This window comes from Toxotes jaculatrix, chromosome 20 (genome assembly GCF_017976425.1).
Source record: "Toxotes jaculatrix isolate fToxJac2 chromosome 20, fToxJac2.pri, whole genome shotgun sequence".
Lineage (NCBI taxonomy): Eukaryota > Metazoa > Chordata > Actinopteri > Toxotidae > Toxotes > Toxotes jaculatrix.
Genome location: NC_054413.1, coordinates 1,699,087 through 1,725,985, shown reverse-complemented (window position 1 = coordinate 1,725,985; position 26,899 = coordinate 1,699,087). Strand labels below are relative to the sequence as shown.

Sequence of the window (26,899 nt, the reverse complement as noted above, 5' to 3'; positions counted from 1 at the left end):
ACTCTCGCCTTTTAGCTTCAGTTGGAGGGTTTCAGTGAGCAGGAACCTACAAACACACTTGTGGTCAGTGAAAGAGAAGTTAACGGAGCCGTTAGCCTCCTCTCCCCCGCGGTGTAAACTGCATTTCAGGCGTCAAGCAGCCGCTAACCGAGCCTCTAACTGTGCGGCTACCGTTGGTGAGTTAACGTCCATAAATCGAACAATAACAGCAACGTAGAACAGGCTAACGGCTAGCAGCTAACAGCTAACGGCTGCCGCTGCTAACTCCGCTCCGCTCTGTGTGAGAAAAGGCGGGCTCCGTCCGTCCGGGTTACGGCCACTGACTGTCACACCGGAACTCACCTGTCGCCTTCCCCCTCCGTTAGCCCGAGGTCGGACGTGATTTCTGGCTGTGCAGCGGCGTGTTTGTCCGCTGGTTTGCCTCCACTGAAACAGATCGTTAGCTTTACTTTCCCCACCGCACAAACTCTGCTGTTGTTATGGAAACTGCAGGTTGACATCAAATCTGACAATTAAAATATCTATATCTATGTGTACACACACACACACACACACACACACACACACACACACACACACACACATATATATATATATATATATATATATATATATATATATATATATATATATATATATATATATATATATCCGTGTAAGCAATGAAAGGTGAGTTTGGTGAGTTTAATATGCAGCTGAATTTCTCACGAAATTTAACCATTATTCAGTGTTAATTAAATTAAATGTTCAAAATATCGGTTTACTTTGAAAACCACCATGCTTGTTATCTAAATAAAAAAAAAGAAAAGAAAAGAAATTTCACAATAAGGGCAGTAACACCTGTGTCCTTGGTGGTACAGTAATTTCAGGCACATAAAGTCAGTTTTACACCCTCATGAACAAGATAAAAATTTATTGAGAAATAAATTAAATTACACGTACAGATGTTTGTTTGCTCCATTCATCAAAAGGAAAAGAATGTTTTTCAAAAAAAAGAACATTTTCACATAAATTAGATTTTTGAGTATTTCCCTGCAGCCAAGGAATTCAACACAAGTCTAATATCCATCAGAAATAAGCTTTTCGAGTATTAATAGTATACTAAAAAGAAACAGCCACATGTACAGATTATTCTAAAAAAAAAAATCAGGATTCATTACCTCACTCTCAGGATTCATCCCACTCCCATGAGACAAACAGCAGGGTGAAACTGCATAATTAGAGAGTTCCTACTCAGGCTGAGGGACTCGAGTGCTTTTATCTCAATCTCTTTTGCAAAGAACGTGATCTGTGATGAAGCAGGAGCTGAATGAGTGAACAGGGGCCCCTGTGATCAGTGAAGTGAAGTGCCTGTGGAGCCCCGTGGAGAGGAGGAATCCTCCAACCTGCTCTCTGACTCAACACTTGGACTCAGTTAAGTGCAGCAGAGTTCAGGGAGAGTTTGAAGTGCTGGATCAGGAGTACAGGCTCCAGTAGATGGTGTTGAAGAGCAGGTAGGACAGAGGGAAGGCCAGGCGGGAGTACGAGTCGATCATATAGCTGTTGCTGACTAGCAGGTCCACGTTTTCTCGCACTGATCGCTGCCGGCGGAGGCGCGTTCCCTCCGTGGGGCGAATGTCTGGATTTTGGGTTGGAGTGGTGAGGGGGTCAGAGGTCAGGGTCGGTGCCATCCGGGGAAACGAGGTCAGCTCAATCTCATTATCGTGGAAACAGCCATCAAAGGCCATCGCCTGGCTGGCGTTGAAAGTGGACGGGATCTGAAAAGGTGAAGAAAGAAAACACTGGAGGGGTCGAACTGTGTTTGCATTTGGTGTGCAGAGGTTTGTATTGTTAAAACACTAAAAATCCATTTTGATGCATGTTTATCCACCTTCAGATGAAACGTGGGATTCAGCAGATAATGCTGATTGTGTTAAATGTAGTCAGTTGTAGTTCTGGTTTGACTTTTTGTCCACAAGCTCCAGGCTGAAAGCTGCAGGAGGCTTTCGGTGCATTACCTTGTGTAATGCCTGTATTTAACCACTAGAGTGAGATGTAGTGCAAAGTATGAGTTGGCCGAGTCCCTGTCGTCCCCTCAGTGTGTTGTCAGTGTGTTGTTGTGTGGTGTAATAACCCCTTTGCTCCCCTGTGCTGACCTTCCCCCTCTTCATCTTCCTCATCTCCTCCAGAGTGGTGCAGTAGTTCACCGCTGCATATTCGATAACAGACAGGAAGACAAACAGGAAGCTGGTCCACAGGTAGATGTCCACTGCTTTCACATATGACACCTGGACAACGAGGACACACATGCGCAAATACTCGTTGAGAGCAGTAAAGTCAACGAGCCTGAAGGCCTCCTGGCCCCACACAAACACAGCCGTTACCTGAGGCATGGAGGAGGACACGCCTGTGATGATGGTGGACATTGTGAGAACTGTGGTTATACCTGCAGGAAGAGCAAGCAGAGGTATGTTTGTACATCACAGCGTGTTTGTTTTCATGGCATAACATAACCTCTGACATTTAGTGGGTCCCTTTCACTGCGTGGTCTCACCCAGTGAGACCCGTGCAGGCACAGCCCTCCTGTCAATCCAGAAGGAGACCCAGGACAGAACCACCATCAGCATAGTGGGGAAGTACGTCTGCAGCATGAAGAAGAAGATGTGCCTCCGAAGGATGAAATTAATGAACAGTCGATTGTACCAACCTGACAAAAAGAAACAGGGAGACACTGATTTTCAACATCAGGTCTGTCCACATACTTTTGGCCACTAAATAAAAACAAATATGATATGATACTGCATTATTTTCTGTAACTGATACTCAGGATTATTTTTATTCACTTTTCAGCAGTGAACTACTTTCTGCATCCCTCTGTAAACAGAAACCTCAGCCCTTTCAGTGTGAATTCAGGTTATTAACCTGCAGACACACACACAGACACAGACACACACACACACACACGCACACACAGAGACACACAGAGACACACACACACACACACACACACAGACCGGTGCTGCTGTAGAAAGCCAGGCCACTGGAGGCCTGGAAATGCTCAATGAAGAACTGAGACAAGACGATTTCATCCGTCCTCAGAGAGTCGTTCCCATTCTTCCAGTAAAGCATCAGGTCGTTCTCATTGTACGCATCTACAGAGAGAGGGGGGGAGGAAGAGAGAGGAAGAGAGAGGAAGAGAGAGGGGGAGAGGGGAGAGAGAGAGGGAGGTGATCAGAGACATGGAAAACAGAAGGAAGTTGAGAAGTGAAAGAGGAGACAGAGGACGGCTGGTTTTGACAGCAGTTGCTGAGGTTTTCCTTCCGTTCCCTCGTCTGTTGTTGCGTGCGTTACACCACAAACGTAGAGCATGAAGGTGATAATATTGTGTTTATTATGTGTATCTGTGTGTGTGTGTGTGTGTCTTACAGCTCTCCAGCTCCAGTGAGCAGTTCTGCGTATCCAGAGGGAAGCTGCTGAAGTCCATTGAGCAGAGAGCAGTAACAGTGACCCTGAAACACACACACACACACACACACACACACACACACACACACACACACACACACACACACACACACACACAAACACACACACACATACACACACAGTGTAAAACAGCTTTCTCTGCAATTATTCCTGCACTGCAGACAACATTCTCCATGTCCTGGATCTTTCCTGCTGTTGCCAAGGAAACCTGAGCACAACTTCCCTCTCTCCCTCTTCTCTGTCTCCTTTTCTCACACTTTCAAATTCAGTTAACTTTATTGGCATTGGTTGTTAGTGGACAAAGGCAAAGAACACCTGTTTTAGAGGGTTGTGAGAATCAGCTCAGGTACACTGGTCTGGTTCTGGTAAACCTAACTCACAGCCATCCTGTACCTGACGCTGTAGAGGATGTTTCCGTCGGGGTAAACCCGCAGCATGATGTTCTCCATGGTGGTGTCATGGATGAAGGAGCGTTTGGAGTGGACGAAGAAGACGTCGGGAACCCAGATCTTCTTCACCAGTCGGGAGTCAAACGTCCTGCTCTGGTTGTTCCGAGACGGAAACGCCAGCCGCTCGTCTTTCCAGTAGTGACGCAGGTAGAGAGTCATGGTGAAGTCCTACAAGACACAGACGCAAAGCGACGAAAAGTCGTTTGTGTAAACGCATTCTCCTGAACTGATTCATGTTTATGAGCGTTTGATGTCAGAGTCTGCATGTCATTAACACTGTGACATCCTTATTTTGGGAGTATTGGGTGTCAGATGGATGAAATGGACATTTTTTTCTGCAGCAGCCTGAGGAGAAAACTTTACTGGAGTCTGAGCCGAGGACCAGGCCACATGCAGACTTTCACCGTTCCAGTCCAGGCGCCCGTGACAACACCTTCCTCTTCACCATTTATCTCTCTTGGTTGGAGGAACTTGGTGAAGCACTTGCAAGCAAGTGGCTGGGTTGAAAGCAAAGTCACCGAGAGGTCAGAAACCCGATGAAGGGGACGGACAGGATGTGATGTCAGGGCAGCGCTCGCCTGGATCCAGATTTATTTCTCCACGATCTTTTTAAACCCTCTGAAGTTTCAGTTTATTTCAACTCATTATCATGAATCAGTAGTTAATGGAAAAAGCCTGTCACAAGTGCAGATTCTCACCTTTTCAGTCCTCACAAAAAATAAAATCAGATGCTTTCTGTTTTTAGTGAAAATAAGGTTTTTGCATGCATCTAAAAATGTTTCTAAATGTATATGTATTTTAATTATATGAATTAAAAACCGTCTGATTTTACTCCCTAAATGTTTCTTGTTCAGGGCACATTCAGTTTCACCCCTCAGGTGGTTATGTTTCTCTGTGAACGTAAAACCAAACTGGAAAAACGACCTCAGACTCCAAACGGTTAACTTGTGCCGATTTATCAACATAAATGACAATAATGTGTTTATTTCCACATAGGTTAAAGATTCCTCCAAGCAACCAAGCGAGAACCATTTTCACAAAAACTCAAGCTGTAACAGGTTTGTGTTGAATTTGTGTTCTGACATTAAAAGGTTGGACACTGAGGAATTCAGAGAGCAGATCAGTCTCTGTGCCTCATTAACCAGAGGACAGGAAGAGCCTGAGGATCAGTGGAAAATGAAACGTAAGGTTCAGCAGTTTCTCACCATGTTGACCTCTGAGATGCTGTCGATGCTCTCCACCTGCACATCGATGCCGACGGGGATGGCTGCACCTGAAACAGCAGCAGCGGAACATCATTGGTTTTTACAAGACTTAAAAACTCATAAATCAGTGTCAGAGCTTGTGCTGGTGATGAGCAAATGCTCTGAAACCTCTGAGCCACATGAACTCAAGTTAACTTGATCTGCTTCATCAGAAAACCTGCTACGAGACGCTGTCAGGATGTCAGATATCAGCTCTCAGCTTCGTCTGTGTCGGCCCTCAAACCTCACTTTGGTCAAACTCTGGTAACAACATCATTTGTCCTCTGCCACTTCACCGCAGCATCAACATCTGTCGTCAGCACTCCCACGCTCCACCCGCCTCATTAACAGATTAAGCTTGTTTAACCGCTAAACCTGTGCAACCTGATTTATACACACAAACAGGAGGAATAGCAAACAGAAAAAAAACAAGCTTCAATCATGACGGTTCACTCCCTCTTTGTTGCTGCGCCTCCACAAACCAAACATGGCCTGACAGAGAAGGAGCCTTTCAGGACATTTGTGAACCAGCGGTGACGATGTTCGGTGGTCTCGTTCTTTTCCTGAAACTCTACTTGACTAATTTTAGGATTCATCCACCGCTGCAGCCTGCAGACTGAAAAGCTCATTCCTGCCTCAACCACAAGCATCAGCAGTGATTTTACTGTTGTCCTCAACACATAAATATTTCCATATGGAACACATGAGTGTTCAGACTCACAGACCTGCTAAACCAGTTCTGACCACCTGAACTTTCACCTCACTCCAGTCTATCCAGTAATTCTAATAAACTCAAAGGTCAAGACAATGCAAATATCCTTTTCACCTACAGATGACCTGAACCACACCTGCTAGTTTAGTAGGCATAAACACACACACACACAGTATCACACACCACACACACAGGTCTGGATGTGGTTTACCACGTTCCTGTTTTCACCCTCACAGCAAGAAAAAAGAGATGTACTCGAAAGTGTGCGTTTCTTAGTGCGAACCTGGATGTAAAGTGTGTTAATTCCACTTGAATGTTAGCAGGGCAGCAGCTCACTAAACACTTTATTTAATGAAGTTCATCTGACAGCCGGGACCATAAAGCTCCCGCAGCCCAGCTTTGTCTCCCAAGAACCGCCGGCGGCGCAGACTCAACATTTGGCGTAGCCCAGACAACGGCCGCTGTCGGTGGGAAAAACCTGAGGCAGAAGGTCACTCGCTCTCCCTCTCTCCTCTCCTTACTGCTCTGCTTTTCCCACGTCACACCCAGCCAGTGTATGTTTAGTGCGTGAGGCAGGCATTTTATGGACAGACACGTGTAAAAGGAGGTCAGGTTTTACTCTCTGGGTTTATGTGATGCACAGATTCACTGTCAATCCAAAGCTTTTGTCTTTAAACAGATTTCAGAGCAGTGAAGGTGGCAGCAATGGGCAGATTAGAAAGGTTTGTCCTGAGCTGAGTTCTGTTCAGTCAACAGCCTCGAGCAGTCACATTTTTTCTGCAGAAAGGTGATGAAACAGGTAAGTTCAGGTGATAAAAACAGAGCGTTTTCCTCCTGAACAGCAGCAAAAGTCCAAATCCACCGCTGGACTTCTATTTGGGTAAATCTACAACATCTCAGTCAGTGAGATGCTGCAGATTTACCTTAATAACGTGTAAACTCTTGCCTGCTGCAGCTTTAAGGTTATGTTTTGTTGTTTTGTTTTTTTGTTTGTCCCGAAATGTTTGTGTACTCAGCTTTTTAGGAAGAGTCGTGTAATCCCAGGACACAGCGCCACAGATGGATCAATTCACGCAGTCATAAGCAGCATAATGCAGCTTTGAGGTCGCCGGATGTTTCTGTCCAGCCTCCATCGCCAGGCTGAGCGCTGTGATGTGACTCTCCCGTCGCCACCAGTCAAAGGAAGGGTGAGGTGAGAGGTGACGGCGATTAAGAGGTGATTCTCTGGGCAGCTTTGAAGATGAACGTCAGATTCCTTCATAATCCATACTGACTGAGAGCGACGCTCTGACAGGAGACTGAAGCTTCCTACACTCACAACAATATATTTCTGCTTTGTTTTAAGATGTAAGGAGGATGTAAATTTCCTGCAGCGTCTCAGGTCACACAGCCGACAGTCCAGTTCAAATTCAAAGCAGAAAACGTGTGTTTTGAAGTGGGTAAACTGCTTTCTTTTTTCAAACCACATCTATGCCATATAGATCAATCATAGATGTGTCTTATCTTTTCTCTGATTGGACAGGAATGAATCTGCCAATCAGAGTCCAGACTGGTTACCTGAAACTGGGACCAGGAAAGGCCACGCAGTGAAGAGCTACGGCCAAAATATACTGGCGTTTGGCAGGTCACCAGGTGAACGCAGGCCCTGCTGGTAAATCAGTTACAAGCATTTGGCATCATGACGTGAAACCACAGTGTGGAAGGAGCGAGGCGGCCTGGTGCGGAGTTTACAGAAAAAGTTTGTAGGGATTAATTTAAGTTTACAGACGTCATTTAAACATTGACCTTAAGTTCTCAACACGTGCAAGAAATGTGGCATGGTGTATTTCTGGACTCTTGTCCCCGGAGGGATCTGAGGAGGGGATGGTTTCGATTCTTCAGCTTCGACACACAGACACAGACACAGACACACACACACACACACACACACACACACACACACACACACACACACATTCACATACACACACAGACACACACACACTCACACACTGAAACACACACAGGAGCTATAAGCTTATCTGAAGCAGAGAAAGCCCAGATTTCCCCTCATGTCGCTGTAAAATTATAGTGCGTGGAAATGCCACAGGGCCGTGGGGCAGACAGTGGTGCTTTTGTTGTCCCCACCCTGAATGACAGGCAGGACCACAGAGACGCCAACCAACCATATAGACAGAGGAGACGGAGGCAGATATGGTGGCAACAACGAGGCTGTGTGTGACTGTGTGAGCCAGAAACAGAGGTGGAACAGATCCTGTGTGCAGCTACTATATATTATTTTACCTTTAATTTAAAGCTCCTTCACCACGGTGCACGGCTACAAGCCTTTTATCCTCCTGATTAATCAGGTGGAGGTGCTCGTGGTGAGGAAGAGCGGAGTTCAGCTGTGACAAAGAGCTTCATGTTTTCACATCTTTAAAAGAATAAAAGGAAGAGACTGTCATCACCAGAAAAAATGACAGCATTGTCCTTTGTTCAACAACTTAAAACGAGCTATGTTTACATTTCCATGACACGCAGCCTCGCGCAGATAATGACTGTAAAAACGTCTCAGGTCAGGATCAGTGACTGGGTGTGACAAACCGGAGACCGCGGCGGCAGAGTCCTGCCAACAGTCAAGTTCAACCCAGCGATGGAAATACTCACGTACAGAACAGAGTAAATGTACGGAGTTACTTCTCTTGATTTAAATACACAGATGCAGTACTTATACATGTATATCTCATTAAGAGCTTTTAGATGATACACTGATATAATTTTAATCCATTGAAATGCTTATTATAGATGCATGTGTGATTCTGCTTCATGTGTTTGTAGGAACTGCTGCGTGTGTCTGATGCATGTATGGTTGAGGGTTTGACAGCGATGATCTTCACCGCAGACGTCAGTTTGTTTCCCACCCCTCCATCTGCTCCAGACCTGGAATATAATCCAGATTAATGCACACGAATCCCCCCGACTCACACAATACACACAATACCCACACACACACACTCACACACACACACACAGACAGGCAGGCACTCATCATATTGCAAAAACACACACAGGGACACACAATCACATTTGAGTGAGCACACACAGTACTACTGTATTTCGAACGCATTAGTGCTCACACACACTCGTGCTGCCGCACAACGGTGTAATCTGGGTCAGTGTTGGCGATTTTGGATCGACACATCCATTGTCTGTGTGACCCAGTGCCCATCATCACATCATCATCATCAACCCACTGCATCATCAGCGTGGGATGGAGGAGTGATTTTCTGTGTTAGACGATGTGTGAGTGAGTGGATTAAATCATCAGGGATCGGAGATGAAATGAAGTGTGCCTTTGTGTGTTTGTCTGTCTGTGGCTTTGAGTGTGTGTGTGTGTGTGTGTGTGTGTCTCACCCCCGAAGCCTGGTCTCATGGCGAAGTCGTGCTCCTCGATCCTCAGCAGCTGTTCACTTTTTATTAGCAGCGTTTTGGTGCTGTCCTGCCTCTTCAGTTTGTAGTCAATACGTCTGCAGAAATAACACACACACACAGAAACACAGACACAGACACACACACAGACACACACACACACACACAGACACACACAGAAACACAGACACAGACACACACACACACACACACACACACAGAAACACACAGACACAGACACACACACACACACAGTGTGTTGAGTGATTAGTTGGTTTATCGAGGCTGTAATTGCAGGTTTTGATTAGAGAAAACACAGTTTGTGGTTTTCTCCCTCTCTCCCTGCAGCTCACTCTCCTCCTGCCAAAAAAACATAACCTTAATTGAAGGCGTGTCGCGGCTTCATGAGCAAATAAACACACGTGCACGCGTACACACGTGTGCACACGTTCTCTATCTCACACACAAAGTGATTTATTATGTTCCAAAACAATCCTCCGTGCTTCTGCAGGACTGATGAAACCAGCTAACAGGCAATAAGAGGCATACTACGTTTCCCATGAGCCATCTGTTTCCCAACCTTTAGATTAAAGTCAGAGTGGATGAAAAACTACATCTGAATCTTGTTAGCTAACCCTCTATATAATAACAGACACGTTTACCATAAATGACAAATGATGCATTCATTTAAATCTGATTTTGAAGCTTTTGCTTCATGAAAAACATGAAAAACAAAATAAAAGTTTTCAGCTGAGACGAATGAACCTTCAGGCTCAAACCTGCCTGAAAAGCTGCTTTAAACGTTTAAATATGACGTCACGTAACATATATGTTTGCCAAGAAACGTGACGGATGTAGCAGCTCGTCCACAGCAACATAACAACATAAAATAAACACATGCCAACATTAAATAAACTGTAAACTACTATGTACGTTTGACATTGGACCAGGGAAACCCCAAAGAGACGACGCAGGACGCAGAGGGTGTAATTACAGCTGGATCATGGCTGCATACACGCTGTGCCCCGTGTGTGTGTGTGTGTTAGGGAAGGGCGTAAACACACACACACACGTGCGGTGTACAGGTGAGCACACAGTGGTAAAAGCTGTTTGAGATTTTCTCTGCTGATGAAAAGCCTCTTTGAAAGTCACACACCTTATACACACACACACACACACACACACACACAAACACACACACACACACACACACACACACACACACACACACACATACAGGCACGCACACACACTTGTTCCTCTATCACTGTGAGGTCACAAAATTTATTTGAGCCAAATCCCATTTCCCTAATCTGTTAAATTAACCCTGAATTACACGACAATCTGCCCAAACAAACCAAATTAAACACTGACCTCAAACACAAAGTGATTTTAATTCACTGAACTTAAAACTGAACCTGGACCCGAGTTTAACTGTAGCCCTGAACCTGAAACCAGACCAGAATTAACTTGGCCAAAGTGAGAACCAATAAAGAAAATGCTGCTGCTTTTTTTAGAATAACAGACCCACACACACACACACACACACCTACACACACCTACACACACACCCACACACCAGTCTTTTATAACCACTGAGAAAACCTAAGGTCAGGCCCGACAGATGAGGGCAGCCTGCTGCTACTCTCAGCAGCAGCATTCAACCATAACTACTGCTGTAAAACTATACTTAACACACACACACACAAAAGTAATTAAAGTAAGTAAAAGTCTAATCTGGACAAAATGCTAATTTGCTGCCACAGTAACTGTGATGTGTTTAACTTCATCAGCAGCTGTAACAGGAGGAAAATTCATTCTGCAGGTCGTAAACAACATTAGTCATTTGGAATTGAACCATCAGCATCTGTGAAAAATAAAATGAGTGACGGCTGAGTTCTGTCAGGCTGCTTCAGCTCTTGCTGTCATTGTGAAAAATGACTTTTGAACAATATCTAATAATAGAATAATAACTGGAATCATGTGGTGAATCTATGAGGAACTGAACAAACCCTTAAAGTCAGAATATTCCTTTAAAGACTGAGTTTTATTTGAGTCATGCTCGGCTCTAATCGCCGCGTGTTCCCCTGACATCACCTGTTATTCAAACAGCGGGAGCAGGGCTGTGACATTACGGCGTGGACCAAGGTTATATCGTTATCTGACTGTTGCCACACACACGTCAGTCGTTGTCTGAAATCTTAATAACCGAGCAGTAAAGTGAAGTTGGACTTTTATTGCTGGGATTGACCGAGTTTGCAATGTGAGTGTGTGTGTATGAAACAAAATACACAGGCTCTTCATTTCATTACAACATTACAACAAATCAAAACCTTCATTGTCAACAACAGCATCATTTATTTTGCAACTTTTCCAGATTTTACTATTTATATGTCTTATTATCAATATTTCTCTTTTTTTACTTGTTCTCAGCTGCTCCAGCAACAAACTGAGACTTGTGATAGTTAACTTTAACTTCAGACTTTTAAGGTTCTGAGACTAACTAACGTCCACATTCACACACACTTCCTTCTGTCAGAACTGAAGACTCTTCTGAACCCAAACATCTCTGCTTCCGCTGTAAACACGTGTAGTTTACTCGTGTTTACTCTGCTCTCAGCAGATTTCAGGTAAAGTCATTAATTCTCCTTTTCTCTGAAGTGTTACTGATCAACATAATCGCACAGAACTCACTAACACAACTCGCCATGGTTGCACAGAACTGAAGCTTCATTCATTCACTTTCCAACAGACGCTCCAGGAAAAGTTGGCTGCTGCTTTTTTTTTTCCTATTAAGCAAATAAAACCTGTGTGAGGAGCTCACTCTGACCAGGAGCTGAAATATTTTTGACCTGACTTGGTCAGCCGTCGGCTGTGTGCAGCCTTTTTTCCACTTTAGCCGGCTCTGTGAAGAACACTGCTGGGAATCCACTTTTTAAAAGGAAATAATGCGGAACAGGAAGCGGTCAGTGTCAGATCAGAACCACTACATCACTTCTTTCCTCTGCACCAAACCAAACATTCACAGAAGAAGTCCCTTCGCTGAAAACCTCTCTGGTTTTCAATGAAACAGAGAAGTGAAAATGATGAAACCGTGTGAACCTCTGCGTGACCCGTTCGTCCGAAGTGAAATCACAACTTCCTGACTCTAACTTTACTCTGTTAAAGTGTGAGGAGTAACTGAGCGGGCGACCATCAGATAATCCTGCACACGAGTCATGACAGCAAATATTTGTGCCATTTACATGTTTCAGTAATTATAATCAAACTTTGAGCTGCTGGCGGCACAAGAGGAAAGGTCATGGTTAATCCTCTGGATCCCACATGGACATCATGCCGGTCCGTCCAGCATCATCAGGTTTTTAGTTTGTCCAATAATTTGGTTTATGACCAAAAACCTTCCCATCAGCCTCGGCGACAGCTCACACACACTTTACTGCTAATCAGACACACAAACACAACTTCAGCTAAAGCTGCTGTGTGTTGTATACATCAGCTTTATAAGAGGATGACATACTAACGTGAAGGGGAACAAACAGCGAGACGCTTCCAATCATCTGACTCAGGAAAATCACTCATCCCATCTGACCAAGTGTGAGTGTGCATCTGTGTGTCTCACCCTCCAAACTTGAACTTGCTGTTCTCCCCGAGGAAGACCTCTTTGTGCCTCCTGCGTCCTGAGCGCCCGCCGGTCACCGTGGCAACGAGGCTGACCACGGACACAGCCAGGGCCAGGAAAGTCAGCGCCTCCACCTTCATGTTTCACAGGTCTCCCCGCCACAGCAGACACCACGGCAGCATCCCGGCCACACGGACCCCCCTCCCCAGCTCCACCTCCACCTCCAGGTCTCTGCAGTCAAACCGTCCAGACTGACCCGTCCTGCTGACTAACTCCGGTGGTTTTGGTCTGACATCCCACAGCAGCTGGAAGTTTCCTCAGCAGGAGAGCTCCAGGACGTCCAGACACGGCAAACACGTCCCGGGGACAGCCTCTCTCCCATGCACACACATGTATGTTTACGTGCAGCAGCTGGTCCGTGCGGCTCCTCTGTCTCCAGCTGCGATGATCCCGGGGAATCTTTGTCCTCCGTCCTCCCTCCGCTCTGTTCATCCAGTCCTCGTCTCTCTCTGCCTCTGTCTGTTTTAACAGCAGTTTTGTGGATCTTTCAATCTCTGATTAAAATCGATATGAATCTATTCCTCGCAGCGATAAAGGAATGACACTAATTCCACCCTAATCCTCTTATCTACAGCCACAGCAATCTTTCACTAACCTACAAACAGCTACACACACACACACACACACACACCCACACACACGCACAACCATCAGTAATCAGTCCTTTCACAGCGGGACAATGAAAAAACAGGCACCTGGTGTGATTATAGGAGGTTAGTGCACACCTCCACCTCGTGTGTGTGTGTGTGTGCGTGCGTGCAACAAAATGAATCAAAGGTTTGGAAGCAGTTCAAACAGCAAAAGGTCGTCAAGACCAGAGGAGGTTTAATCCGAGCTGGAGGGAAGCAAACTGCCTCACCTTCCTCAGTTTACACCTCTAGAAGACATAATCTCACACACACACACACACACACACACACATGCACACACACACACACACAGACACACACACGTGAAATAACACCTGTGGTAAAAAGACCAGTTTGACCAGAAGTATGCTGTGAATAAATGATCCCCTGAAGAAACATTTTAGGTGTCGCGTTCACGTTTGCTGTGGTTTCTGTGCAGCTGAGGAATTCGGGGGAATTTCCTGCTTTGCATCTTTAAATTGAGAAATTCAGCGGCGTCTCTGTCAACATGACAGATAACTCTTACACAATCTCCTGATAATTTCAAGATCACGAGAGACCAAACCTTATTGTGCTGTGATCATGAAAAACAAAGAGGTTTTAAAAGGCGGTGGATTCACTGACCTGTTTGGTTTCAGGCCTGCTCCACATCCAACTGTGACATCACGGCGTCACATCATGACATCACGGCGTACCATCACACCCTGGGGTACACTTCGACATCACTGCAGCAGGAGAGAAGTTAAAGTTACTGTACTGTCGTGAAAATAAGCCGCTACACAGAGTTATTGTGGGTTGTTTGCAGCTTTGATATTGCTAGGCTGTGTCAGTGAGTGTTTTCAGTCTGTTCACAGTGAGTCTTTCACAGTCAGTCGGCCCTAAAAGTCTTTTGTTGACCCAGTTTAACCAGCAGGAGTTTCTGAAAGCTGCTGGAACAGGAGCTGGAACAGGAGGAAATAAATTCACCATGAGTGAAACCGAGTTCACAGCATCTCCGACGTCTTTACATCCAGAATGGATCAAAGATCCAAAACCCGTCAGACAGCCAAGAATCACAGCTGTCACAGACAATGAGTCAGTGAGTGTGAGTCTGTGGCTGAGAGATAAGATACACAACTGAGAGATGAGATACACAACTGTGTGTTTCACGTGTTGCCTTCTGTCTGCTTCCAAACTGAATCCCAGGATAAAGCTGGAAGGTAACGGTCACTCGCTTTGTGCTGCTCAGTGACTGGTTCAGGTGACAGGGTGAGTGTGTTCATTCACAGATACTTATGAACTAATCATTAACTACTGATTCATTAATACAGTGACTCATTGTCTCCTGCTTCAGAGTCCTGAGGTTATTAACGAGCCACTCCTCCTCAGTTATCAGGCTGTTACTGATTCGTCTGCTCTTCAGTGAATACTCACACTGGACATTCATTGGTCCTCATCACTGCACATTTCAAAACAACTTTACATTTATCAAACTTTAACAAAGCAGCTGAATGTCAGTCTCTGGTGGAACCATGAGGTTTAATCCTGCCTTGTTTCTGCTTTGCTTATTGATTTTTTTTTTAATCACCACACTGTGGCTGCCTCATTATTCTCCATCATCACCATCACTTAATGCAACTGCCTTTAACACAAGGCACCGAACCTCCAGTGGAGCTGCTGAGGATCAGACTGGTTGTACTGGTATCCAGCTGCCAGCTGAGAGTGTGAGTAACAGTGGCAGGAGCTCGCCTGAAAAACAGAACAATGCAACTTCCTGGATTAAAGTGAAGTTACTCACCTGCAGTGTTTTACTTTAGTTTTAAACTGAACCACATTAGATGACTGAACAGTGAATAAAAGCTGAGTCGATCGTGATTTGATGATGACTAAGAGGAAACACGAGGCAGACCCAGTCTCCAGATGGTGAAAGATAAACCTCTCACTCTTCATTCGCTGCCTCGTCTCACACACTGATATTCTGCATCAAAGTCCGTCCCTCACTGTGTCTTCTGTCTGTGTGTGTCTGCTCAGCAGGTGCTGCACAGCCTTCGCGTCGGCTGTGTGACATACAGCACATAGCACATGGTACACAGCATGTACTAAAACAGCTCTCCACTTTGAAAACAAACCCCGCTGACATTTGATGGCGCTGCAGAGGAAACACTGTGTTTGTGTGTTTATGGCTTTGCCAATCACAACCAAACTCCACCCATTCAGAGGGTGTGCATGTGAGGAGCGACCTTACCCTCCCTGAAATGTGTGTGTGTGTCTGTGAGTGTGTGTGTGTGTGCTGCCTATTCTCTAAATAACCTGTTGATCCAGTCAGGCTCACTCAGTCTCAGGAGGCAGCAGGCTTGGCTCTTCCTCTGCTCTGCTCTTCTTCCTCTTTCTCCTGGATTTCATCTGGACTGCAGCTCCAGCTGACTCACGGTAAGTGTCGGACTTTTGTGTTTTCTCAGCTGTCACACAGATTTCCCAGCAGATCGCCGGCAGGTGACAGTGATTTCAGGAGTGTATACGTGTACGCTGTTGCCCATGAAGTCCTCTCATGAAATGATTGTTACAGTGTGATTTATTCTTGGTGGATAAAGTTTATATCTTCTCAAAACTTTATTGATCAGAAAACGAAAATGATTCCAACTTTATGGGCAACAGAGTAAATCTATGAATGAATCTCAGGGCCATAAAAAGTTGACTTGTTGTAGTAATGTAGGTTTTTCTGCTGAGGTCCAGCAACTTCTCTAAGATGTTGTGCTTTCTGTAATTTATTTAAAACAGACAGTGCTTTTCTACAGACTGCTGCATGTCCTGCTTCTATGACAAATAATAATAATCATAATAATCCTGATGTTACTTTAGTTATTTAGACCCTGAGGTCTGTGTGAAAGGTTTCAGGTGTAGAAGAATCCAAATGTTATTTTGCTGAGCTGCTAAAAGAAAGTTGTTTATCAATGTTAAAAAAAAAAAAAAAAAGAAAGTCATTTTCATTCAGAACAGCAATGAGCTGGTCGGACACAGAGTTAAATCACCGGGGTCGAGTTGTTTTAGGATCAGCTGGGAGTTCACCTGAGGTCAAAGAGTTACAGCAAAGGTCTCCATAGCAACAATAAAACATATTCATACGTTAAATCACAAATTGGTTTTGGAAATATTGACAATGAGGAAACAGACTCAGCTCTTTCTCGTCTCTCCTGCTCTGTGGCGAACAATTTATTTTGAATTTTGGCTACAGTGACCACAGAGTGACTGAGTCTGATTATAAATCCAGACTGTGTGTTTCCATGCACATTTTCATTGATTTCATTGATTAATTATTGCTGTATGCATATTAAAGTAAAAGCACAGTGAGTTAAAGATAAGCTGGGAGTGCACCTGAGTTCAGAGTTATTGTTAGTGTGTTAACAGCACTAATAAAGGTTTATTAGGCGCTAAAAAAAAGTTGCTTCAAGTTTTAGAGGCAGCAGAGTGAGTGTGGTGTGTTCCTGCACAAATCTTCAGTCGCATTTTCCTCATATTTTACTTATTATATTCCTCTGTGTGTTGCCTGCAGCTGCGTACATGTTAACGTAAAGTGCACTGAGCTGGGAGTCTCTGTGCCGTCGTTTCTGCTGAGAGAAACGACATCTGTCGTCTCTGTAAGAAAACGGACAAACTCGTTTTCTTTGCCACAAGACGAAAGTCATTAGTCATTTAGAGTAAACTTGCTCTAGCTCTGCTCCAGTTCTGCTCAGCTACCAAGCAGGATCGTCTGGAAAACAGCCAGCCGATTGTTCTTCGGCAGTAAATATGTGGTGATGTACTTCTCCTGTGCTGCATCACACTTAGAGAGGGGGATTGTCCTCAGCGCTGATGCAGGAAGGATGCAACATAAACACGTCAGGACAATGACATCAGCTGCACGCCTGCCACACTTCCACCCGACAAACGTCACAACACTTAAGCAGAATTTCCTCAGCCTACTCGTCGTGAAACACTCTCTCTCTTCCCCTTCTGTGAACTGACTTCTTTATCATCCCTCATTTCATCACGCTCTTTGATGCACGGTACCAAGTTCACCCGTGTTTGTTTTGGAGTGCTAAGATATTGTAAAGATAACGTGAGAGGGGTTTATTGTGCATGAACAACAGATGTATGCTCTTCCTTTTCTCTTATCAAGTCAACTGGAGAGATAGGAAGATCTCAGTGTGGAGGATAAGAAGAAGAAATCGCCGGAGAGGAAAAGAAAAAACAGCTGTCAGCTTCCAAAGTTTGTGGCAGATGAAAGACTTCAGGGCTGCAGCTGAAAATCTCACTTTTATTTAACATTTTTTGGTGATGAAAAGGAAAGAATAAGACTAAAGACGGCCAAATCCTCCCACACCCTAACTCTAGCTCTCCTCAGAAAGCTGCACATGTTCTGGCACGTTCCATCTTTTATATCTTCCTGTGTCCGTATCATCAGGAATGTGTCTCTAATTATGCTTTTCTCTCTTCCTTTTTCCTTGTATGTGTCTGTGTGTGTGTTTGTGGTGTGTGTGTGTGTGTGTGATGCCAAACCACCCAGAGAGATCCAAGGACAAACCTGCCGGAGGAAAAAAAAAACTGGAAAGACTCGGCTGAAATCGCCACAGTGGAAGAAGCATGGACTGAGGGCCGGTCTGCGTGTGTTTCTCTGCGTCATCCGAGCGCATGTGTGTGTCTGTTTGTGTCTTAAATGCGTCTAGCTGAAAGGAAATCATGTCAGCGATACACACCTGGGCCTGCTTCCTCCTCTGGATCAGCTTTTCCACACAGGACAAAACCCCAGGTAAGACACAAACGCCTCTTTGTCCAGAAGCTCCAACTGATCCGTCAGCAGGGAAACGTTCACAGGCAACAGGCTGAAAGGCCTCTCAGCAGAATCTGATCCAGTCTGGGAAATGCAAAAAAATAAATGTTTCAGTTGCAGAACTGCAAGATTTTTTTTCTCCCTGCAACAGAGGACAGTCCAGAATTAGTCAGATGGCATGTCCAAACTTTTCCCCTGAATTCAAATCTGACGTCAGGTATGAACTCAGGACGGAAACATCTGCCAACCAGAGCGAGAGACAGAGTGGCTGAAGTTAATGGGAAAACTTTGTCTGGTCCTACTTTCACAGTTCGGAGCATCGTTCCTGACAGCTGAGATAATATGTGACTCAGCAGCTTTATTGATACCATCTGTCGACACAGCAGCTCTAACCTGATCAGCTTCGTCTGGAACTGAAACAGAAAATCGTTGCACTTTAAATGTTTGAAATTCTTCTTCTTTCTGTTGATAAACTGGGTGAATGAAGATCCGCAGTAAATCTGGCTTCATACTCGATTACATTTCTCTGTGCAGAGACGGGTCTTCTGGGTAACCCTCAGTCTCAGCGGCTCAACACGTGCTGCGCAGCCCTGCGCATCAGAAAGCTGATTTATTGATCCGACGTCCTGTCAGGATGCAGCTTCAAACACCAAACGACTTTCCACTGCATCTCACGGTGTTTATCAGGAGATGGAGTTTGCTTAGTTGCCATGGAGACGGCATCTCAAGGAGATGACTTGAGCAACTTTTAAACTGATTTTGAGAAAAACAGCAGAAACTCTATCGTTGTTTCTGGTTAACGGCAGCGTAGCTTCAGATTTAGAGATTTACCTTTTGTTGCTTTTCGGGACCAAAACTTCTCAAAGTTTCCTCGTGCAGTTTTGAAGCTGCACGAGGAAAGCTATTTGACGTCTTGCTTTGGTCTCTACCTGCTCCTGAGGGAAATATCTGGCTCTTTAGCTGCTAAAGGCTCCACAATGTTCACCAGCTGCTCTCTGAGTTTTCCGGCCAGAAAACCAAACAAAGGACAGATCCCTAATGGACATGTTGATCTTAACTAATGGTAACCTTTCAAACTGTTTATGAAGCTAATGCTGCTCTCCACGACAACTAAGCAAACTCTGTCTGCTGTGATGTAGTTCAAAGTCCAAGAAAATGCTCATGGATAAAACTTGTGTTTCCAAAGCCAAGAATGAACTTACACGCTCATATCTCCACTCCACACAACAGAAAATGAATAATACTCAAGCAAACGTGTAATCTCATTTAAAAGCGTCAGCTCACCTATCAGTCACAGGACTGGGCTCAGAGTTTTCTTTGTACAAATAAAACGGCACGTTAGAAGTTAAAGTCTCGTACGTCGTCGGCTGCCTTGAAGAAACTGTGTTTGCTCAGTAAAATGCTGAGGAACAAGCCACAGCCTTTAATGCAAGGGCACGAAATGTCACATTTCACTGTGTGACAGCAGCGAACTGTGATACCTCAACATCACCGGGCTGTCAGACAAGTACGGGCGTGAGTCAGAGGTCTGAGTCATCACTGCGTCGCCGTCGAAGCTGAGATTTACAAGAAGAGCGAGCAGCTGACAGCCCCATCATTCAGGACAGAGGTGTGGAAGGTGCTGAAAGAACCGCTCAGGCCATAAAGTAATCACGTCAGTAACTCTCACACACTCCTGCAAACACATGGACGTGTACATGCAGCGCACACAAAGACAAAACGACAATCTCACGCCTCGCGGAACGAAACCAACGGTCTGGTTCCAGTTCTGGCTCAAACGCCTTCCAGCAGTCACCCTGACCTGAGGACAGGTGGGTGGACTGGGTGACCTGAGGACAGGTGGGTGGACCGGGCGACCTGAGGACAGGTGGGTGGACCGGGCGACTTGTGAAGTGCTTTTCTGGGAAGAAAGCGGCAGAGGTGTGTGGAATCCAGGCCCGAGCTTTTACAAACATTTCTATGAATCAGAGTTTCACCTGAGGCAGGAACAATCTCAGTGGTTGAATTAATTCAACGCTGTGACCGGGTCCACGCCCCCAGGTGTGCAGACAGGTGTGTTAGAAAGGTAAAACAAGGTGAAGAAATCTCGCTCACAGTTTGATGCTCCCGGGGGAAGAAGGGGACAAAATCCACAGACAGGAATCTGAATGTGATCAGAGACGTGAGCGGACTCACTCAGTCTGATTCAGCCTCATATTAACTCTAAAGTTACAGAGTTTATCTGAGGAAAGATCTTATGAGTCCCAGATGTTTTAAAACTTTCAGCCCAGAATGAGCAGTGCAGCAAAATGCATGCACAGTAATATTAAATAAATGCTTTTTGTTTATTTTTTATTTTAACCCTGTGACATATCAAAGCCACAGATGAATGATTTTAGTTTTTGCCGTTCACGTTTGTTTACATCTGGATTCAGAGTAAAACTGGTTTGTTCTGGCTTCAGTAGAACTGGTGGTGTTGAAGCTGTTTGTAAAGCAAACAGTGTTTCCCAGGAACACGGTTTCATTGTTGTGTAATTCGTGTGGTGAATGCTTCTGCAGTTTATTCATCACTGCCCAGATGAATAACCCACCTCCACCCTGGATGTGGAGCAATAAAGGGAACTTGAGGGTGAATACGGAGAAATTCCCTCTGCATCCACATCAGACGTGCTGCGTGTGCGAGCTGTGGTTTCCCACTTTAAACAGAGAGAGTGTGATCTCACATTTAGATGGAAGTGATAATTAGATAACTCTAAATAACTCTGGCATGTTTGATCTCGGACTGCTCAGTGACTTCTGCTTTAAAAATGTAAAACACATGTTTAACCAGCAGCAGCATGAACAACAACACCTTCATTATCATTCATCATCTTCTGTAGAAACAACATGAACACGACCATCCGCCGCGAAGCGTTTCCTCCTTCAGTCTGGCCTGTTTGAGCAGGTGAGGTGAATTTCTTGATATCTGATAGGCGGCAGGTTTCTTATGCTCGGAAAAAGCATCTTAATGCTAATCTTAATGCTCGGTCTCTTTAATTAAGGATCCACCAGCACATGTTTGCCCCCAGTGGGCCACGATCAGCCGGACCGGAGCCGGACCCGAGGAGTCTGTGCTGGTCAGTCAGAGACGTACCAGTGCTCATATCTGTAGATTACTGAGTGAAGTGCCTGCAATCTTTACAACAACAGATAAAACAGTTGCCACTGTGAAACATTTGTGAAGTCAAGGGTGAAGTTTGCCTCCGTCTGAGCTGCAGAGTCCTGTCTGTCAGGATTAACACCCTCAGCCAAAGCTGTTTGTTTATTTACTGTGTGTAAGTGTCCTTACACCTGCTCAGTGCCCCTGTCCCACAGGTGTAACTGTGTACCTGGTACAGCCCCACCTCCTTCACTGGCTCCAGCTCCTTCAACACCAGAAAGTTTATGTTTACAAGACAAGGCCTGGGGTTTAGCTGGCCACACACCTGTCACACACCAGATCACTGCACCCAAACGTCCAGGTGTTGTACCTGTATCACTGCTCCGGGCCCAGTCTCACCTGATCACAGAAATCTGACACAACATCACGCTGTTGGTTCATGTTGGTTCAGCGTTTGACTTCTCACCTTGTGTCCGTGTTTCAGATGTCACTGTGAGGTGCCTGGTTTCGGAGGAGTGCGTGCTCCCCTGCAGCTTCCAGCCCGGCAGCGAGGAGACGGTGGAGTGGTTCAGACAGGGCGTGGTGGTGTACAAGTTCGAGCGCGACGACGACGATGACGACGATGAAGAGAAGCAGGAGGAAGAGGACAGCGACAGCAGCGAGGAGCACTCGGACCGCCAGCAGCTCTCGGGACGTGCATCCGTCTTTCCGCACCTGATTTCCCGCGGTAACGCCACACTGATCCTCAGGGGGAGTGGTCTCAAGGACAGAGGCACGTACAGGTGTCACGTGCGCACGTCCAACGGCGAGCACAATGCAAAAGTTATCTTGAAGATGGAAGGTGAGTTAACTACTTTTACCTTTGGCTTTTTTTTTTTTAGTGTAGATTGATGAAGGGAAAAAATGGATTTAAATGATTTTTATCATGAAACTGCAAAATAATAAAATCTGAAAACTTCCTGAATATGAACCTGTATCATCATTTTATTCTGTTTTATGCTCCACAACATTTCTGTGGTGAATGCTGGAGGTTTTACTCCACCACATGTATCTGACAGGTGTATTCATTTGAATTCGTACTGTAAAAAAACACAGCTGTGTAAATTCAGGTGCAGCATTGTCAGGTAAACAACCTGTAAAGAGGTAAAGGTGGATCCGATCTCTGGAGGTAGTGGTAACAGAGTTCTAATGTTATCTGCATAAGAATGATATCACAGACTGCCAGGCTATATTGGGCCCTGGCATTTAGAGTCTATCATCAGGGGCTGCTGGGAAACATTTAAGCATGCTGTGAGTGTTTAGTGTGTGTGTGTGTGTGTGTGTGTGTGTGTGTGTGTGTGTGTGTGTGTGTGTGTGTGTGTGTGTGTGTGTATGTGTGTGTTTGCAGCACCCATCCAGGCCTTGTCCCTGGAGCTGTCGAGGCTGAGCGGCTACGAGGAGATGAAGTGCACCGTCCGTAATGTCTTCCCGGCTCCTCGGGTAACCTGGGCGACCGAACCACCCACTTTCGAGGCCCTCCGACCGGTCACACGCATGCTGGCCGACAAACAGGGGCTGTACACGGCCGACAGCCGCCTCAGACTGATCAGCGGACAGCCTAACCTCATCTACATCTGTAAAGTCACAACCCCTTACGGCAGTCCAACCTGGACCGCCTCCCTCAGGGAAACAGGTAATGGTTTTATGTGCTGAAAGACTCGATGGTCCTCTGTGGGTAGAAACAGTTCTAATACTTTCTCTCTTTGGTAGAAATAAGAGGAGCTGAAGGTAGAGACCTGACCATCCCCTGCTCTGCCCCTTCTTACCTGAACAACCCGTCCCTGGAGTGGAGCTTCTTCAACGGCAAGGACGTCTCCCACATCCTCACCTACGACAGTCGGTCGGGGCAAAGCGTCTCCACGCCATCTTGGCACGACCATGTGGAGCTGGACAGCTATGGGGTCCCGTTCGGAGACGGCTCTCTGAGACTGATGGACCCCAAGCACTCGGAGCACACGGGCAGCTACACCTGCATGTTCTCAATGCCGCACAACACACACACTGAACGCACCGATGTCACCATTGACAGTCCTGTCGGTGAGGGTCACAATCAGACACACCAGGACATGTCAGAGGATCAGTCTGGTGTTTTTCTTTACATTTATCAGAGAGGAGGAAATGGTGCTTTTGTTGGGGACTATTTTCAGTGGCGGATTGATTCACGTTTTTAGGCCATTGCAGGCTTTAAGGTGCAACAGTTTTCACAGGGTCTGCAGTCGTGAAGCAGCATCACATTACTGTGCTTCTGAGAGACAACTGTCATTATTCACTCAACCACAAGAGGTCGCTGTCAGCAACATGTAAAGAGGTTGTTTTTAGTGTTGCTGTTAGCAGTGAATGGCTGTGGATCTAAAGAAATAATAATAGTAAAAGTGATAAATTAGAAATGAAGTGAGAACGTACAGAAATCAGCAGGTTTCATTTACAGTTTGTTGTTGAGTGTGTGTTTGTTGCCTGTGTGCAGATCAGCGAAGCACATCTGAAGAATCGTCTCACTGGTGGGTTGTGGGTCTGGTGATCGCCGGGCTGGTTCTCGCTCTGGCAGGAATGCTGGCGTACTTGAAGGTGAAAGGTGAGGACGGACACCAGGGGACAAACAGCTTGGCTGAACTGAAGACGTCGTTCTCATCAGTCATAACTCGGAAGAACACAGTCTCTGTCTTTTAGATCAATATCTGCTTTCACACACTCAGATTCAAACTGAAAGTGGGAGAAAAAAAAGTTTTTTAAAATAAATTCACAGTTTTGTTGCAGCAATAGTTCAACATTTTGATTTCAGTTGTGGTAGAAGACACGAAATGGTCAAGAAAAAAAAACACTGAACTCCCGACCCCGTCCTGAGCTGGGACCCACTGTGTCAAAGGATGTTCAGTAAAAATACACTCTGTGACGTTCGTCCAGAACACACAGTGTTAGCTCAGAGTCACTCTGCTGAGTGTGGGCTCCTTAAAGACACCAGAAAATACTGTCACAGCTCCCTGCAGTGAAAGGGATTACATTTCATTTCCAAATTCTGTGTCTAAATGTAGCCACAATTATATTTTTATAAGCTTAGGGCACGAACAGGTGCTTTCAAATTCATCGCTGATTTAACCCTAAATCTTTCCTCTCTTCTCAGGACGCTCAGGAAGGAAGCCCAGAAATGACCCAGAGAGGGTGACAGAGCTGCATTTAGTCAAAGGTCGGTCACAGAAAATAAAATACTACAAACACTGTCAGACACTAGATGGAGCCAGAGTTTAACCTGACATAACTCATTATCTAATGGGGTGAACCAAGTGTTTGAAGCTCCTCTCAGTGTGGGGCAGTAAACGCATCACGAACTACAGACTCCAGACGGATCACAAACTCAGTCAACACGTCTCTGAATCCGTTCCTGCAAAGATTATTACACTAACATTACACTTCTCACTGAGAGTCAGATTTATAATGGATAATTTAACATAAACAATAGAGATATGCAGCCTGTGACGAGAGGTTAGAAGAAGAAGGGAAATGCAAGCACCTCTCTAATAAACACCTTACAGCGCTGAGTCACACAGGACCACAGGTAAACAGAGGAATCAGGGAAAGAAAGAAACGTGTAAGTCCAAACTTCACAACCTTCACTTTTCAGTTCTCTAACCCAGAAACTACTTTTCTTGTTCTTCCAGAGTCGACAGCAGACAGTCCCCTGAATGAGAGCAGCCCTTTGAATGTCGGCGGCACGAACGGACAGTCGGGCCCCTAAACCGGCGCAACAGACGACAACCTGGCAACACCCAAACTAACAAAAAACTAACAACACAAACACACACAGCTACACACTGAAGAGGAACTAAAAACTTCAGAGTTTCCTCACAAACTTATTTTATTTTTTTAATTAAATTATACTGAACACTTTCAAATACCTGGGTGTTTCTGAATAAGGAACTCTTCTTTGTCTGTTTGGGTTTTAGAGGAAACCCTGAGTAGAGAATGCTTTTGATGGAGGGTCTGTGAACCCACACCCTGCAGCTATGAATCTGCAGTTCTGTTCAGGAGCTTTTTTAGAGAAAACTTAACTGAAAACTGAACTTAAAGGTTCTCCAGTTTCCATCCAGAGAACTAAGGAACTTTACCTGCATGTTGGCACGGTTTGAATTTAGTTTTTCTGCCACAGGACTTGGTCCTGGAAAGTGTCTGCTCAGGGGACAGGACTTCCTGGCGGACCACGAACCGTTGGAGCAGAACTTGAGGTTCACTCAGACGTCAAAAACAAAGCCTGTGGCTGCTTCCTGTGTACGGCTTTAAGGCCTGGTCACAACAGAAAGTGTTACAGCAAAATAAATCTGTGTCTCTGAAATATTTGGTTCTAGATGTTTGTTGACAAAATGACTAAGGGGACAGTAAATTGATGAAAATGACTCACGGTGGTGTGACCACACCTTCAGTCAGACAGTGAGTAAGAGTCACCAGGGCACAGGGGGGATATTTGTTTGTCACTGTGGAGTTAAATACATGTGACAGTTCCTTTGAGGCAGAAATGCACAAACTGATTTATGGTTCCTGATTTAACATCTGTGGTTGCTGGAACTATTTTGTCCCCCCCCAAAAAAGGAGGGACATTGAAATAACTCCAGGGACATTTTGCTCTGTGAGACTGAAACTGTTGAGAGCCTCTGTGTGAATTTGATGATGCTTTAAGGTGAAGTCTGTTCTCTTGAGGTTGGAGTCAAATCAGGGTTTTGCTGTAGGACACTTGCTCCTGCAGCGGGTGGTTCCCAACTTTAAAGACTGACCTCATGTTCTCCACTGCTGCCTGCGCCGTCCTGCTGCGTCTAAACCCTCATGTCACTGAACTGTGCGGACACTCCCAGAGGTCAAACTCCATCTGAGAGCTGTTTCCTGGATGGCAAAAATGAATGTGACTGTAAACCACTGATTGTGACTGAACAATACAGACGTGGAGGGAATGGCCTTCAACTTCCACTGACGATATACAATCTACAATCAACCATCTACAATCTACAATCAACCATCTACAATCTACAATCAACCATCTACAATCTACAATCAACCATCTACAATCTACAATCAACCATCTACAATCTACAGCAGAGTCAAATAGTTCATCCTTCTTCACCAGTTATATCCGTTTCACAATGTGTCATAATGAATGTAATGTTATTAAAAGGACTAATCACTGAACTTTGTGTGTTTCACGTTACTCTGCTACAGGGAGGGAATCGTATAGACCACAGAGAAACTCACTCAGTCTGTGGAAACACCGCACGTCCCACAAAGTGTCACGGGACTGTAGTTCCAAAAACTAGAAACACCATCATCCCTAATTTCTTGTGTGGTGCATCAGTATTTATTGGACATAATGAGGGAGGAGGGATTGTCCCT

General features: G+C 45.2%; 2 protein-coding genes across 4 annotated transcripts; one reads left to right on the top strand and one right to left on the bottom strand.

Annotated features, from left to right (window-relative positions):
* Positions 1-898: 898 nt before the first annotated feature.
* Positions 899-16,005, bottom strand: LOC121200411 (gamma-aminobutyric acid receptor subunit rho-3). Of its 3 annotated transcripts, none has more exons than XM_041065708.1 (11): positions 15,876-16,005; positions 14,211-14,311; positions 9,264-9,376; positions 5,120-5,187; positions 3,859-4,082; positions 3,406-3,488; positions 2,994-3,131; positions 2,534-2,686; positions 2,364-2,425; positions 2,136-2,267; positions 899-1,757 (listed from the first exon to the last, which is right to left on the bottom strand). In XM_041065708.1, exons 3-11 carry the CDS (start codon positions 9,280-9,282, stop codon positions 1,455-1,457), a joined length of 1,182 nt encoding a protein of 393 aa, XP_040921642.1. In that variant the 5' UTR covers positions 9,283-9,376; positions 14,211-14,311; positions 15,876-16,005; the 3' UTR covers positions 899-1,454. The 3 variants fall into 3 exon arrangements, with proteins under 3 accessions (XP_040921642.1, XP_040921643.1, XP_040921641.1); XM_041065709.1 differs by lacking the exon at positions 15,876-16,005 and adding an exon at positions 15,364-15,568; XM_041065707.1 differs by lacking the exons at positions 14,211-14,311; positions 15,876-16,005 and adding an exon at positions 12,898-13,312.
* On the top strand, positions 15,858-26,099 carry hhla2b.1 (HERV-H LTR-associating 2b, tandem duplicate 1). Its single transcript, XM_041065739.1, has 8 exons — positions 15,858-15,995; positions 18,109-18,351; positions 21,975-22,331; positions 22,878-23,162; positions 23,240-23,566; positions 23,994-24,101; positions 24,648-24,710; positions 25,183-26,099. Exons 2-8 carry the CDS (start codon positions 18,282-18,284, stop codon positions 25,257-25,259), a joined length of 1,287 nt encoding a protein of 428 aa, XP_040921673.1. The 5' UTR covers positions 15,858-15,995; positions 18,109-18,281; the 3' UTR covers positions 25,260-26,099.
* The last annotated feature ends 800 nt before the right edge of the window (positions 26,100-26,899 follow it).